Source organism: Dendroctonus ponderosae, unplaced genomic scaffold (assembly GCF_020466585.1).
Source record: "Dendroctonus ponderosae isolate FM_Combo_2020 unplaced genomic scaffold, Dpon_F_20191213v2 Dpon_F_20191213_8, whole genome shotgun sequence".
Taxonomy (NCBI): domain Eukaryota; kingdom Metazoa; phylum Arthropoda; class Insecta; order Coleoptera; family Curculionidae; genus Dendroctonus; species Dendroctonus ponderosae.
This window is the reverse complement of record NW_026019016.1, coordinates 11,374,979-11,391,568: the sequence shown is the minus strand read 5'-3', so window position 1 is coordinate 11,391,568 and position 16,590 is coordinate 11,374,979. Positions and strand designations below refer to the sequence as shown.

The window sequence follows — 16,590 nt, the reverse complement described above, 5'->3', positions numbered from 1 at the left end:
TAGTCCACATTTAATATGCTAATGAATAATTTCACTTGTTGAACTGATGTACTACTTTTATATGTTTATAAATATCAGCTCAGTCGAGGCTTTGTGCCAACTGAAAATTATTTTATATTTTCCGTCTTTCGCACCGGGTACGTTGCACCAAACTACATGTTTTCGACTTAATTATTGCCTGTTACGACATAAAGAAATCATTTAGATGCACATATTAAACAGTAGATAGCGATCTGATAATAGAACTATCCTTATGTGTCTCGCATACAGCAATTTTCAATGTGTAAAAATCATTAAAATGTAGAAATTTCTAATTCAACAGTGTGAAATAATGCGAGCAACGTTTCAAATAGCTCTTGTCCTTTTACTGACTGAATTATTTTCACAATAGTGTTCAAGTAGGTTACCGTAAAGTAGTTTTTATGTAACTGCTGGATGGTTTGATGCTTAAATTGTTCCTGCTGAGGAAAACACGCACTTGACCAGCAACATTAAGTTCAGATTCATGTCGTTATGCCACAGTGTATAATATACTATGGAATATGCAAAGTTACTGGACAAATTCAACTTCCGGTTCGAAAGTGATTTTGCATTAAGCTATTATAACTAATACATACATTGTACTTTTTTCTAATCAGACTAATTTAAGTGAAACACTTTCCGTTCATTGCCATTAAATCTAAGTTGATGGCTTCCTATCTATAATATGAATCACTCTTTGAGATTTACTGCACAATTTTACTTGACAAATGTTAGCACTTTCTTAATTGACTGATCGAGATCAATTTCCTAGTACATTGTTCCTAGGTATTGGACGATTTTAAACCATTTCTAGTTGCTTAGAGAATTTATATATCATTCTGAAAAAATTTGTATTTTCCATTTTGTTATGTTTTCGTATACAATATAATCGATAAGTGCTAATGACGAAAGGCTATTATCAAAAACTGTAATAAAAGTGAGAAAACATCGCCAAAAAATATTTTTATTGAAGATTCGGCTTTTTAGAAAATCTTGCTGCTCCACAGATTTTTTAAATTGTTACAATTATAAATACTTACTGAAATAAAACATGTTTAACCGGTCCAGACATACATATAGAACCAGAAATGGCATACATGAGTTTGCAAAAATTAAAATGCAAATAAAAAGTAATCCATTAGTACACGCGTTAATCTTCAGAACGATCTGGTCACATTAAGAAATTAAACTTATAATTTATTATGTTTATTCTAATGCGATTGCTCTGATAAATATCTCAACTTAAGCGATCACACCTGATTTGAATTGCAAATTAGAATAAATAGTATAGATAAATGAAATTTGGGTATTATTGAATGTAAAAGATGCATTAATTAGATAAATTAATTAGCTTGTGATTTGAAATATAAATATTTCATATATTTTGGATTAAGACAACAGCATTTGCATATTGATGAGTTTACAGAACCGAATTTTCAATGAAAACTAGGCCTGGGTAACACTGTGTTGAGTTGCACATTGAATTTATACCGCTTTGTGAGTCAGAGGGTTATAGTGGTTGTGGTTAGTGGCCCCTCGAATGGCGCTTGAAAGTCTTGAAATCTGAATTTTTAAAGGATATTTTTAATTAGTTCAAATTTCGTTAGTTTCTATCCACGCTGGGAAATTCAGCAACAGTTTAATTTTCCCACCGGAATAATTCTTGAAATCAGAACTTTTAAAGGACATTTTTAGTTAGTTGAAATTTCATTGGTTTCTATCATCGCTCAGAAGTTGAGCAAACAGTTTCATTTTTAAGTAAATTCTTATTTTAATTAATTTTTAATAATTTTAGAAAAAACAAAATTAATTCGGTTATTAATTTTAGTTTTGAGGTTGTCCATTAATCACTGCCGCTAAGTGAAATTCAGACTATATGATTATAAATGTCATCAATAAACAAACTGAAATCGAACTGCCAAGCAAGAGCAGAGCAATGAATCACAGAAAGCGCGAACAAGCAAATTATTAAATAGTCATGCTTTTTCTGTACTTCGGTGTCTTTTTTTTCGGAAGGAGATACGAATATTCAATGCAAACCTAATGCGGTAGTGTGTGAAGGTGTTTTGAACTTTTTGAGGATTTATGGGTAAAAAATGGAGGACGGGGTGCCGGCTAAAAATTATCTCTAATCTCTAAATCCTTTAGCTTGAACTGAGTTTACTGTCCGACAAGCAACTGAAGTTTTGTGGATTCCTTTCATTACTCTCTCTTTTCTTGGTGATTTCAAATTTGGCTTTGGACAGATTTCCTGCTGTATTAAACACAATTTCTCCTTTCTTCCCAGCTGGCACTACGCAGCTTTCCGTAAGTTTAACATGACTTGCCCCTGGTACATATAGAAATTTTAGTTCCATACTCATCAACTGACTCGAAGGGTGGATTTGGTATGGATTGAGCCATTCGTTCTTTCGTAGTTAATTTTTAAACTTTGGAGATATTTTTATATCACGCTCATCTGAAACTTTTCACTAAAGAACCGCTTCAGATATGGAAATTTGAGTTTCGTTATTCAATATAAGAAGCATCAGGTTATTTATAGTGTGGATTTGGTTGCGATTGAAGCATTGATTCCTTCACTATACATTTTTAAACTTTGGGAATATTTTGGGCGATTTTGTATTTTTACATTCAGCTCATCTGAAGTTTGTCTCCAAAGTTGTTCCAGATATGCAAATATGGGTTCCAGTTTTATGTTTTTTTGTCAAAAAAAGTCCACAGTTCAAGTTTAGCCAGATTTTTTTTTAATTGCGAAGTTGACTGAAACATGAGACCGTTTTTTGACGTTGCTCAGGAACCATTTGAGGCACAGAGTTCGTTTCCATATCATTGAATAAAAGATTGGTAATTCGATTCAGTTATAACAACGTGCGTGAGCAAATTCGGGTGAATTTATCACAAAAGTCACACAAAATTTGAATATCAGACATTTAGGTGCACGTTTACGCCAAAATTTCATTAAAAAAGGCACAACTCTGAACTTGTAGAGTGTTTCTCTATGAGTTTTTCGCTATAACTCATCGCGTCTCACTGTGCTGCACTTTTAATTACACTTCGCACTTAACCCAGGGGCGGATTAAAGCTTTATGAGGCCCTGGACTAGAATTTCAATACCTAACTAAAAAAAGGTTTCTTTCTTTCCTAAAAAAAAACCTTCCTTAGGAGCAACATTTTCCCAAATGGGTGATTGCAATGCAACTGCACGGGTGCGTTACAGTGCCGGCGCATTGGGTTGGCACAACAAGCGATTTTGGCACACTGTCCCAACTCCTGAAAACTAAGTTAACCATGCCTAATGAAAACAATTTTCTGGTTAGTTTTTAAGTGTTGCAGTATTTGCAATTTTTTTAAATTACAAAAACTTATACATGGCACGTTTTTATTACTTTATAACACTTTAGAGGTTTTGCGATTTCACTTTTGTCACTAAATATGTAGTTGAAGAAGCTTAAATTTATCATTGTTAGGCAACTTTAATTAAAAAAATATCTCTTCTTATAACTGAATTTTGAAATTCTTGGCAGAGTGATGATAATTTTAATTTATCGTGCTTAATAGTCTATGTTCTTTAATGCTGTATAGTGGACATGATCTATTGCTTAATGATTTCACAAAAATTTACGGAAGCTGCATTTAAAGCAAATCCACTCAAATTAGTAGGTTATTTAAATGTAAGTTAATGGTGCGTTGAATTTTTAAACAGTTATATCAACAATTTTTATTTTCATTATATTTATTAAGTAACTTTGAGTATAACTTTACTTTGCTCACTTTACTATCACATAGCGGACTATTTGCATTAACTGTGATCTATTTTGTAAATTTGCCGAAAATTAAAGTACTCATCTTTTAAATTAATGTTTGCTGCAAAATTTGGATTTCAGAAAAATTAACGTTATCATACAAGCGTGAGCAGAAGCAATAGCTTTTAAGAACATAAATCAATTACATTTATTGTTGCGAATGACAATGGCAAATAAGCAAAATGAGAAGCAGAGGAAAAGTCTTACGCAATGGAAGATTGGATCCTTCGCATGGCAATAAGCACATTTTTTAATTAGAAAATTAATAAGCAATCTTCAAGTTATTGCACTGCATATAGAAAATTCTGTAATTAAATTAGTAGATTGAAATCCAATTTTCTTCATTAGTTGAAGAAATAAATGAGTAGAAAATATTAATTTCACACGTTTAATCTGGAAAATAAAGTTTTTATTTTAAAACATATACCTATGTGTTTCATGGCAAAAGTTGAACAAAAACATTGCATAAACTTGCTTGGACTTATAGAGCTAACACATTCAATCGAAGCAAGAGCAAATCGATCTATTTCCTGAACGTTTAACGATCTGAACTAATTAATCAAATTCCAGTTGCGCAATTAATTAAACCTACTAAGGTGATAAATATTGACACATTTTGCTCACTACCAATCAGCTTTAGGAGAAATTAGGGAGTGACTAATTCGGACTTGGCAAATTATCCACCTACTTATGAGATTGATGTGTAGTATGTGTTATGTGATCGATTATGTTTCACAAGCTTCAGTCCCAACTGATTCTACTAACCCACATAAGAATGAATCTCAGGCGAGGTGTTAAAAGCCGATGACTTGTAATTAATATTATTATGTTTCAGCAGGCAACCGTGTCCAGTAGATTAGATAACATTTCTATTTTAGCACTTTCATGGTTTTCTTTCGTTTTTTTTCGGGTCCTTGATCAAAGGCATGATGAGAGATTTTAAAATATCGCTTTAGTATCTACTATAAAAAAACATTGTTAGGGCATTTAATTAAGAATTAAAGTAATTTCCTGTATTTTATTTTCAATTAATTTGTCGATGCTCAAAGAAAAAGTACAAAAATACCTGAACTAAAAAATGCATGAAGATCTTTCGGAAAATAAAAAGATACAAGCACTGGTGAGAGGGAAAATCTAGGAAAAGAAAAACGATGCATGGTAAAAGAGGTGCTAAAGAATAAACACTTACATACGAGGAACCAGAAGCTCAGAAAGTTGGAAAATAATAGAATACCCAGAAACAACAAAAGCAGACAAATAATATAACCAATTAAACTGCAACAATGGGAACAGAATTTTTAAATGAATTTAATTTTTAATATTAGCAAATTGTCTTTGTACATTCTCAACAAAAAAATACTGCGAAATAAGCGAATCCGAAACTATTGAACGACTATTTAACCGTAAAGACCAAAAAATTATAGCTCTTGTAGAATGCGAAAAGCCATTAGATTAAAATCGTATGGCAACAGAACTTTTACAAATGTAAAAAATTATTACACGTAGCTCTAAATATTAGTTTTAATGTACTTACAAAGAAGTTCTCCCATTTAAAAAATCGGATGAAAAAAATCCTTAATGAATGCAAAAAACTATCCCAACATCAAGAAATCAATTCTGGGAAAAATACAGCAGGTCCTTTAATAGAACCTTGTTTTGTCGTTGACAATTTCCGTTTTATTTACTAAATTAGACCAACTAATTAAATAAAGCAGAGAAACGCATAAAAACTGATGGCCACAACTTAAGGGAGATATTATATTATAAGATCATGCCGAAAATTAACCTACTTTAAAACCCCTAAATTTTGCCAGTAATTAATGTTCAAGAAAATTGCCCATGTATGCTTTAAATAAATTTTTTAGGTTTTCATTTGCATTTGCAAAACGATGTTCACCAGTGCGCTCTTGTTATATACTCTGAAAAAAATTTCGAGAGCATTCCGATTTTATTCTTTTACCATTGCAATTTGATGGGTTTTTGACTTTTGACCCCTTTTGAACACATAGGTACTTGGAGTGTAGAAAGTGAGATTTTAATATTTATGCAGCAGCTGTGTACATCCATTAACATCAACCAAGGTTGTATGAAAAACAAATAACCCTTAATAGTTTAGTACAGCCTTTCAAGCAAGGCCACACATATCGATTGTTTAACAATCGAAAAGTTCCACACTTACAAACGCAGAAAAAATTACTTTTCTCCTCAAGATCGTAAAGTTCTGCTTTATGTTGTTCACAAACCAGTGAAAAACTGTCCAGCGCTAACGAATACGTGTTTAATTGATTCTACCGAATATATACATTAAATTTGCATAATATCTGGAGCTTTCGACGGCAATAAATATGCAAATTGCATCTAATAAAAACATCAGTTTTTGACTGATTCCGGTGAGTCAAATCCTGGCTAACTGTTTGATACTTGAAGAATAATTAAGAGGCTTTGTTTATAAAGCATTGCTGTGAAATACATCTGTGGGAGGCCATAAGAAAATATATGTAAATAAAATGTCAGTTATGTTTGAATAAGTAAATCTATTTAATATGCAATTTTTTCCACATCGTTCAATTAACACCTTCTGGAATTACACTCGTATTTGATTAACAACTTGGCAGTAAAATCGGTTTTAAGTTAATGTTGGGTTACTGTTTTGCCAGTTTGTCTCCTGTTTTATACACCGCTTTTCTGTTATGAATTAATTATGTCATTTTAAACGATTTTATTGCTAGTAGATACTTAAAGGTAAGACTCGATTGTAAACATTTGCTGTTTTTAACTATTTTACCATTGAAAGTACAGTTCGAATGCTTAACATATATCTAATAATTGGCACGTTTGCGGTAACCTACGAAAGTATGTACACTGAGCTTGGAACTGCTGCTTCATTTGAACTGTTCGACTATTTTGGTCCTTCGAACCGGATCAAAATGGTCAATTACTTGCTGATTCAAATGTAGCGGGGGAATAGAGCAGATCCACGTTACTTGTTTGATCATTTAAAGGTTCAAACCCTTTAAGCCAAAGTGGGTTGGCAAGTGTACATGTTTTTTTTCCTTAGACCTATTTACTTAAAAATCTAATTTGGAGTTTCTGTAAGACATAAATTTCTGCTCGGAGGAGCGTTTGAGCAGGAAACTTACACTCCCTAACCATAAACTACAATACAATACGGATTTCTTATTAATTATCTAGATGGGTTCAATAAGGTGTGGGCAATAATATAACTTTAGACGTCTTATTATTTTGTTGTCTACACAAGTTATAATATGTGAAAATTCATAAAATTTAATGCTAGGAACCTTAGGAACAATTTAATAAAATTAATTTCATTTTACAGAGCGGTTTCAGAATAAAAAACGTGATTATTTTTAAGATCTAATTTCTGGTAGAACATTATAAGGCCGACCAGAATCACACATTTATAAGACTTCCAGCCCACAATACTTTGTTATTAGATAATATAATAATTATAAGCTTGTACCAAAGCAATTTAGACGTCAATAAAATTATTGCCTTTGAAAAACTTTCCCCGAAAGCTAAAACGTGTAGACGTGATACGTTTATTTTGAAATAAGTTCGCTTTAATGAGGCTTACACTAAAACAGTTACGGTTCAACATCAAAATTGGGTTATTTGAAAAATTTTATGTTTTAAGTTAAACCATTAGTTAATAAATGCAATACGGATTTAATATTTGTTAACACTTTTTTCGTCCTTTTAATGTATTTTTCATTGTGCACTGTATTTTTATTATTAACAAACATTCTATCCTCATTCTGCCGTATTTTTAAGTAATTAACTGCTAATGTGAGAGAGAATCTAAGAACGGAGTAAAAGCAAGTAGAAATAAAATTCTCTATCAACTCTGGGTGTCTTGTCTGTGTCTTCAATTTTCATATAGTTTACTTGGGATTAATAAGAGCTAGACGATAATATCATCGAATTTTATCATCTAGTTTAATTAGATGTTTTAGTTTAGTTCAATTAGGTTTGGGCGATATTATGACCTATCTGTGTTTAATCCTGAGAGCAACTCAAATTTATAAAAACTGAAAAAGCTAACTGTTCAACCAAGTCGCAATAATTGATTTAAAGTAATTACAGTTAACAAAGAGATAACAGAAAAGAAAAACATTATTATTTTTAGGCTCTAATTTGCCACAGCAGAAATTATAATGCCGACAAGAATCACACATTTATCCGGCTTTATACCAACCCGCAATACTTTGTTATTAGATGATATAATAATTATGAACTCGTATCAAGGTAATTTAGACGCCAATAAAATACCTGCTTTTGAACAGCTTTCTCCAAGAGCTAAAACATTTATTCTGAAATGAATGCGTTTTAATAGGCGAATTTAAGTAAAGAAATCAGCAAAACACAAATCTGGAATGTTTTAAGTAATTCGTTAATAAATCCGATTAACTACGAAATAACAATACCGATTTTTAATTTGTTTTAAACTTTTTCAGCCTTTTTGGTTGCTCTTTTATTGCGGTCTTTATTTTTAAAATTAATAATCACTTTATCAACTTTCTGCTGTTTATCTTACATGTCTATGTAATAAAAATTTAAATATGTCAGTTAAATATTATTCATATTTTACATATTTTAGTTGAGATTAATAAAGCTGTTTCCTGATTATCACCTTTCCACTTTCTTGTGCAATTTGCACACTCTATCTTTTGGCGATTCTCGCATTTTAATTTGATTTTTTCATTAACTATGTAAAATTATGATTTTTGCAATATTTAGAGCAATGTTTAGTATTTAGAGCAAAAAGAAAATTTATAATTGAAAATTATATTTTCAACGCGTTATCCTCTAATAACGTAAACGGTTATTTCTTTACTAATGCGCATGCTCAGAATAACGGATAACGTAAAACTTGTTGCAATTAAGGGGCCCAAAAACTCCCTATAAAGTCGACAAGAATCACACATTTATAAAACCGCAAAACTGCCATGCTTTGTTATAATAAATTAGTGAGACTTAGATGGAAATAGTAAAAACACAGCCAAAAAATTGGGTCATTTTTTATAATTGCGTTTTGTAGATAATAAATTTTTTCCTTTCCTGGGTTTCAGTCAAAATGTGAAATAAAAATGTGCATATCGTTTATTTCACATAACGTCTCGGCGAGACAACAGCGCCATCATCAGATTTACAATTCAAAACAAACCCATAATTGGGCATTCACGTCACATTCAAGTCTTCAAAGCCTCACATTTGTTTTGTTTTTGTAGTAGTAGTAATTTGTAGATAATTCTTATTAAATAAATGGGTTTCTTTCTAACATTTAATAGTAGTGATCAGATATTTTATAGATGAAGTTATTTATATTAAATTAAAAATATTGTTAGAAAAATTGCGATTTGCTGCAGGAGGCAAAATTGACCGGAATGAAAAATGTTAAACAAAACATCTAACTATATTTGGTTAGTGATTAAAATACATAATTTTATTATTTCCTACTAACTTAAAATTTCTCTCAAAAAAAAGCTCTCAATCAAGTTTTAGTTAACTACCGTTTACGACATTACTTAGTTTGTTGGCGCAATTTCGGTTTTTTCATAGCAAATTTTTTACATTGCAAAAACACCTTTTTCAGGAGGCTACCCGAAGCTACTTTTAAATAAATGAACGCATAAAAATTAAATCATGATATACTTTTGAAAAACCACGTTAGACGTCTGTCCTTTCTAATAAAAATTCCAGTTTTTCTCAGCCAGCAAAAATAAGCAAATATGCATATAAAAGGTCATACGTTTTGCAATAGTCATTATTCTCTTTGAGCCGCTACAGTAAAAAATACTATTAAAATAAAGGAAGCATGAAAACGAAAAGATACATTTTACACTAAGATAATTCCATAATGTTTTATACCCACAGACGTAAATATTGACTTAGATGATTTTCCTTAAAGTGTGAACTGCTACTTTTAAAATAGTAAATTTGCCCGTTTACACAGCTCATAATATTGACTTAAAACGTACCAAAATGTTTGAATAACTAATTGATGTTTTGGGTTTTAAGTTACATTTTTATTTGCTTCTTTGTATTTTTGGAAAAAAATTTTAACTGGATTGCCCAAAGCCTAAGCCTAAAGAGGCAATCGCCCTGGGCCATCAACGTAAACTTGAAGAAATTTGCAATCTGTTTTAGTAAAAATTATTCTAATCGTTTTACGTAAACACGTTGTTCGAATCTCTCTGAATCAAAATCGACAAACCGTGTGGGAGGTTTTGAAATACCTTTCTTTGCATATTTTGACGACGATTTATGGAAAAAAGCCACTAAAGAATCGATTTATTGGCCATTGCGTAAATGAAAAGAACAGTCAGGCGCCTGTTGGTCAAAGATATTTTAAAACATTAGATAGTACCGTAGTAAATTTGAAAACAACGCCAAAAACTAGACATGTACCATGAGCTTAAAAATCAATATTTATATCGCATGTTCAACAGTTTCAACTGACGAATTATACACTATAAAATTCAGAATTCATATAACATCAATAACAATTCACTGTTTATTGGTTTGCACTGGCCCACTTTGAAAATTTCGCTTGTCCTAATGGCTATTAAATAACACACTTCGCAGTAACAAGAACGAAAAAAAAATGATCACAATTAGGAAGTACAACTGCTGAACCCACTTTACCATGGCACCGAAGAGCAAGAAGAAAGTGAACCCATCAGTGTGCGTTCTCCTTTCGGCACACTGTGGTTGCCATTAGGGGGGACAGCAATGCAAAATGTCCATTATCACTCGGTATAAAGGTACAGACTTTGAATTGGCCATCTCAGTAAATCAACAGCATTTACGTGTCCACCAACCCCCCTAAGATTGGGGTTGATTTTGTCAAAATGCAGTGGCTCTCACTACTGGTTAGTGCGATTTTTTCATTTTGGATTTTAGTGTGCATGGGTGGTTTAGTGTTCGCGGTGCCCCACGACCTGGCTTTCGTTCTGGATTATTTTATTTTTGGTGAAATTGGTTTTGCGCAAACATAACAAGGCTTCGCTTTACACAGATTATAAAACTTGCTTATTTTTGGTAATTTAATCATTATTATTAGGAACTTTTTAGCAAATATTGCAAATAAATTAACACTATAACTAACTTCATTCTATTAACACTTTATTAAAAACGTTGAATTGGGATCAGAAGTAAAATAATGCAAAAAAGCAAAATTACATTTAATATTTGTCATGGAGGCAACAAAAATTCAGTTTTATTTAAGACATATAACCTTTGCTAACTTTGAGCGTACATTTTTAAAGTATTACGTTTTTGAGCTTAATAGAAGAATTTTGTAGGCTACTTTTGCAGTAAATTTATTCAGATTTAACAGCAAATTGAATTTTAGAAAATATGCATTTATTGATCAAATAAGGAGGCGAATTTAGGTACAATTTTGTTTTGTCGGGGCTTGTGTTCTATTATAAATATTTAAACATTTTCAAYATAGAACTTAAACAGCAAAATATTGATTTTTCAAGTGAATTTAAAGACTGGCGAAACATATTCCGTTGCARTATAAATAATTCTGATTTATTTTTCTGACTGCGYGTACTGGTCATGATATTCCTATCTTTCCTGGGTCTCAGTCAAAGKGTGAAGTAAAAATTTTGAAACATCGTTTATTTCATCAAAAGAGATAGACGTTCGAGGCCATTCCTTGAAACTAATGGGTTTTTCAGGTTTTTAGGCCGTCGTTGGGTAGAATTTCCAACGACGGCCTAAAAACCCGAAAGGTTAAAGGTGTTAAAGCATGAAAAATATTCCCATAAATACAAAAATCTGTTGTTTTGTTGCTTATCTTCCTGTTTTCATCTCAATTGTAACCGTCGTAAAATAGGACCAGAACAACAATACATAATATAAAAAAACAAATAAGACAGGTATCAAAAGCTGTATTTTATGCAGATCAGATCGTTGATTTTGAACAATTTTTATATGGTTTTTACAATTTTTAATTGTTATTATTTAAACTATGAATATAAGTAATTAAAGCATGCTTACTGCATGTTATGAGCTGAACTTCTACTTAACTGCTTTCCACTTATTTCCGTTAATTATATTACATATAATGAAGCAAAAATATTTTCAGTGAAACTTCTACTAGCAGCATCCTAATTTATCGTTATGATCTACGATAGCGGGATTCCTTCTTGCAATATTTAATCAATGACTGCCTGTCTTCCAGCAGCTTTCCCTGCAATATGTTATTGTTTATATTGCAGCCGCTTATGCTAATGACTCGAAGAGAATAAATGATAATTTCTATTTCTGCTAATGGCACAAGTAGCTATGTATAATTTATGCAAGTTTATGTAATAACATTTTAATAAAAAACATGCAAAAATTAGGAAATAATTACGCCAGTAAGTTCGTTGTTTTTGAAAATGCACTTTCTATTAAAACTTTTATGAAAGACGCAAAATTCCACAGATGAGTACATCGGAAATATCACAAATATTTAAACCAATAGCTTTGATTCCTGTAATAACATATACTTCTGTGCTTATATCTCAATATTTTTTTTTAGTTGCTTAAACATTTGTTTTCTAGGTGATCGCATTCGTCTTTACAAACCCAACTCATTCAAGTCCTGTTAGTCTCTCGCGCCCAAAACGGTCCCACCATGAACCGGAAGGATACTGGAGCAAGAAGCTAGTTTGGAAAACCGAGTGGGTGAAAGTCTGGAAAACTGAGAAGAAATTGGAATGGAAACCTGATTGGAAGAAAATTCAGGTGCCAGCTTGGAAGGAAGTCCAAGTGCCAATTTGGAAGGAGATCCAGGTGCCAGACTGGAAGACCATCACCAAGCCGATTTGGGTGGAGAAGCAAGTTCCAGCTTGGAAAGAGATTCAAGTTCCCGACTGGGTAGAGAAGCAAGTGCCTGCGTGGAAGGAGATTCAAGTGCCCGATTGGAAGGAAATTCAAGTGCCAGATTGGAAGGAGATTCAAGTTCCAGATTGGAAGGAGATTCAAGTTCCCGCCTGGAAGCAAATCTGGAAGCCCGTTTGGGTAGAACACAAAGTGGCCGCCTGGAAGGAAGTGCAAGTTCCCGAATGGAAAAAGCAGTTTGTCCCTGAATGGGTCAAGGAAGGAATTCATGGAGAACATTACTTAGGCAAAGACGAGCATGGCTCAGAGTACACAGCACATGACCTGTGGAGGAAGAAACTCATATGGAAACCCGTTTGGAAGAAAGTTTGGAGAACCGATAAAAAACAAATTTGGGTCCCGCAAAAGAAAATGGAATGGAAAGCTGAGTGGGTGAAAGTCTGGAAGACGGAAAAGAAGCAAATATGGAGAACTGAGAAGAAACAAATTTGGCGAACCGAAAAGAAGCAAATCTGGAGAACGGAAAAGAAGCAAATATGGGTATCGAAGAAAGTCCAGATTTGGCGAACAGAGAAGAAGCAAATCTGGGTACCGCAAAAGCAGCTAGTATGGAAGCAGGAGAAGGTGCAAATCTGGCGAACCGAAAAGGTTCAAAAATGGGTGACGGAAAAGAAGCAAATCTGGGTAGATCAGTGGAAGAAAATCTGGGTCCCCGTGTGGAAAAGCATACAAATCCCAGCCTGGAAAAAGATCTCAGTCCCCATATGGGAAAAAGTTTGGGTAAAAGTACATCATCACTCTGGATGGGACTGATCTAAATAAGACGCGCTTCATTTCTGTATATAATACTCCTGTTCTGTCTTTCTATTATCTAGTTTTAAGTTTCTCTGTAAATATTTTCGTGTGGTTCCAAGACGGAGAGTCAATTTGCCGAAAACTACAAATCAGGAAAAAGTTTTTCGGTTTTCGCAGTAAGTCGATAGTTCTGTTGCATCCAATACAACAATCGACTCTGCCTGTTAAAAATTCCTATTCGTTGTTTAAAGTTTTAACATCAGGAAATATCTGGATTCTTCCAGCTTTGAAGCCTCAGCCATTAAAAAGGAATGATTCGCATTCAAAAAGCTTTTAGCCGAAACACTTGATTTGCCTTGTGTAATTATTGTTATCTTTGTTTAAGTATGTACAATAAAAACCTTTTTTATGAAAACGCAATTTTTTGTTTATTTTCACGTCTGATTCGGAGGAAATACAAGCTTTTTAAATATGTTATGTGATTTATGTGTTTGATTCTTCATAAACGTTGAAATCGTACCCAATTTCGACATACACTTGAAGCTTTATTGCGCGAAGTAAAGTTGGATATATTTCTGGGCAAATTCAATCAAGTTTGTCTATTATTTATAAATCATGTCTAGCAAAATGTATACTTTTGTATTAAAGTAATTTGAACGTCAGCAAAATTTAATCTTTAATAAAATGTTCAAAAATCAATTGAAGAAAATTAAGTGTTATTGATTGCTATTATTTCATTGCGGCTACCATCTGAGTTAAGGTCAGAGAAAATTATCCAACTGCTAAACTCTTCATGACAATTAACTTGGCAAACTTTCTCGACAATTAAGAAGGCTAAACATGAAAACCACTATAGTAAATCCCGCCCAATAACATGAGCAAAGGCCATTTGGGATTGCATTTTGTTTATAGGAAATCGACGTTGGTTGCACAATTTGAGAAAGTGAAGATTGCCATTTTTAGGAATTCCTTTGCAATTACAAAATGCCCAACAACGATTTGTATGAAGCATTAGAGGTTTATAGAAATAGTATCAATGGAACTCTTTAAAAGGCGAGTGTGTAGGTCAAGCTGAAAATAATTGCTCTGTTTCTCCTTTTTCGGTTTGTGGTGCCGAAAATATTTTATTTGCTAATTTTCAACAGAATTTTATAATTTCTTTTTCTGTTTCTAATCGGACATTTTAGCGCCTTATTTATAACACTCTTAATTTAAAATGCCATAGAGGATTTTCAACGAATAGTAGAAGATTTTATTTACACTTATATTAAGCCATGTTTTGCTGTATTTGAAATAAAAAAAATCAACTTCCTATACGAAACACTTCCCAGCCCTCAATACATTGGAAAATAGATTTAAATTTAAATGTGCAATTGAATGCTGCGAAACACAATAGAAAAAAATTTCAAGCAGAAACGACTTCCAGTTTTGCTTCCGCAGACGCGACAATACATGCACATATTAAAGCGGTTAGCTTTCAATAATTCTTCGAAAGTGTTAAAACCATAAAATATTTACTGCCTTAACAGTTAAAATTGATTCTTGATCTTATCGTCCGCAGAAGCCAATTTTCTACAACAAAATGCAAATAGCTCTAAGAGAAAGTTCATTTTTGCGTAAATGAATGGGTAATTGTTCCGTCAATAATCCTGCGGAAAATTTTATATACAAAACTATTGAAAAACAAAACAGTAGGCAATAAATAATAAGGATGACGAATTAGAGAACGCGACAACTTAATTTCCATTGAAGTGGGTGTTGGTGATGTTCCGAGTGAACTGAGCCGTTAAATAAGGGATAAAACAAGTACTTTTCAAACAAGTGATTAGTTTTTAGGGTCTTTTGGTCTCTTTCTTCTTCTTCTCGTAGCGTCACAGTCCTTCGTGGTTCTTAGCTGCATTTACAACGCGTCTCCATCTATACCGGTCCAACGCAACCTCCTTCCAGTCTTGTACGCCCAAGATTTTTACGTCCTCTCCCATATTGTGCCTCCTTTAGGACCTTTAGACTTCTAGACCTCCTTTTAGACCTTTAGGAAGACAACGGCTCAAATCCTTTTCCTCTTTCTGCCTCTTTCCTACTAGGTTTTCCTCCCATTTTGAAAATTTCATGCAGATACCAAATCTAAGTGGTGATTTGTTAATAAAACAGTTTTCAGTGCATACTCTGGTAGAGTCATGAAAATTTCATTCAGATGTTGAAGTTAATTTCCAAGTGTTTTTGAAAATAGGAGTTTGGTCAATTGTGATTTCTCTCTTATATTATTTCTCTGAAACCGTCTTTAGACTGTGATTAATTCCAAAGTTCTTCTATTTCGAAATAAAGGTTTTTGCAATAACTCTTGAACATTTCATCGATAAGCCGACGATATAGAAAAAAAATGAAACTTGCTTTGAGCTTTGATTAATTTCAGGATTTTTTCCCTTAATACTGAAGCCTTTAACTACGATTTCCGAAATTTCACGAACCCAACGTTCTGAATATTTAATGAAAAAAGTTTTTGAAAAAAGTACAAGTTCACTCTCATAAAAAATGCCAGGTACTGGTCCTTGCGAGACATCGGCAACAAATTCCCGAAAAACTGATGAAAAAGCAGTTTACAGCTCTAGCAGTCATTGCTTGAAACTGATTTTTGATGACTTTTTAACTGCTTCCAGTATTCATATATTTCATCAAAAATAGTTAAAAAATAACTGTTTAAGTTAATTAATTTCTACATGCTATATTTTCTTTAAAATTGCTAACAGACAGTGTTTCTTATTTAAGAGCCCATCAGCTATATAAATACCATGCGAAAAATATAGCCGTGTTGACCTCGTACCATCTTGAGTTCAGAGAAAGCGCGATGAATTGATGAAAAACAATAGAAAAAACATGATCATCTTTATTGTAAGAGAACTTGAATGGTGTGATTCGTTTTATATAACTATCAGGGGCGTATCCTAAGATTTTGCGATGAWGGCTCATCAKMATRGCGAAGTTTTTAATTGWTCTTGAGAATGAAAACTAAGCRAARTTTWGGCAAAAAACCTAWTTGTTCWTGAGGTAAATRAAATATAAGTTATATATASTYAGGTGATAAAAAAATATATTCTAGGTATATTTTATTAAG

At 32.6% G+C, this 16,590-nt stretch overlaps 1 protein-coding gene across 1 annotated transcript; it reads left to right on the top strand.

The window, feature by feature from the left end:
• Nucleotides 1-10,568: 10,568 nt before the first annotated feature.
• Nucleotides 10,569-13,898, top strand: LOC109536200 (golgin subfamily A member 6-like protein 22). Its single transcript, XM_019902312.2, has 2 exons — nucleotides 10,569-10,717; nucleotides 12,405-13,898. The coding sequence occupies exons 1-2, from the start codon at nucleotides 10,697-10,699 to the stop codon at nucleotides 13,494-13,496; spliced, it is 1,113 nt and encodes a 370-aa protein (XP_019757871.1). The 5' UTR covers nucleotides 10,569-10,696; the 3' UTR covers nucleotides 13,497-13,898.
• The last annotated feature ends 2,692 nt before the right edge of the window (nucleotides 13,899-16,590 follow it).

Coding starts and splice junctions, on each gene's coding strand:
- LOC109536200 (XM_019902312.2), top strand. CDS start 10,697: ATGCAGTGGCTCTCACTACTG. Junction 10,718..12,404: donor TGCAGTGGCTCTCACTACTG/GTTAGTGCGATT, acceptor TTTGTTTTCTAG/GTGATCGCATTCGTCTTTAC.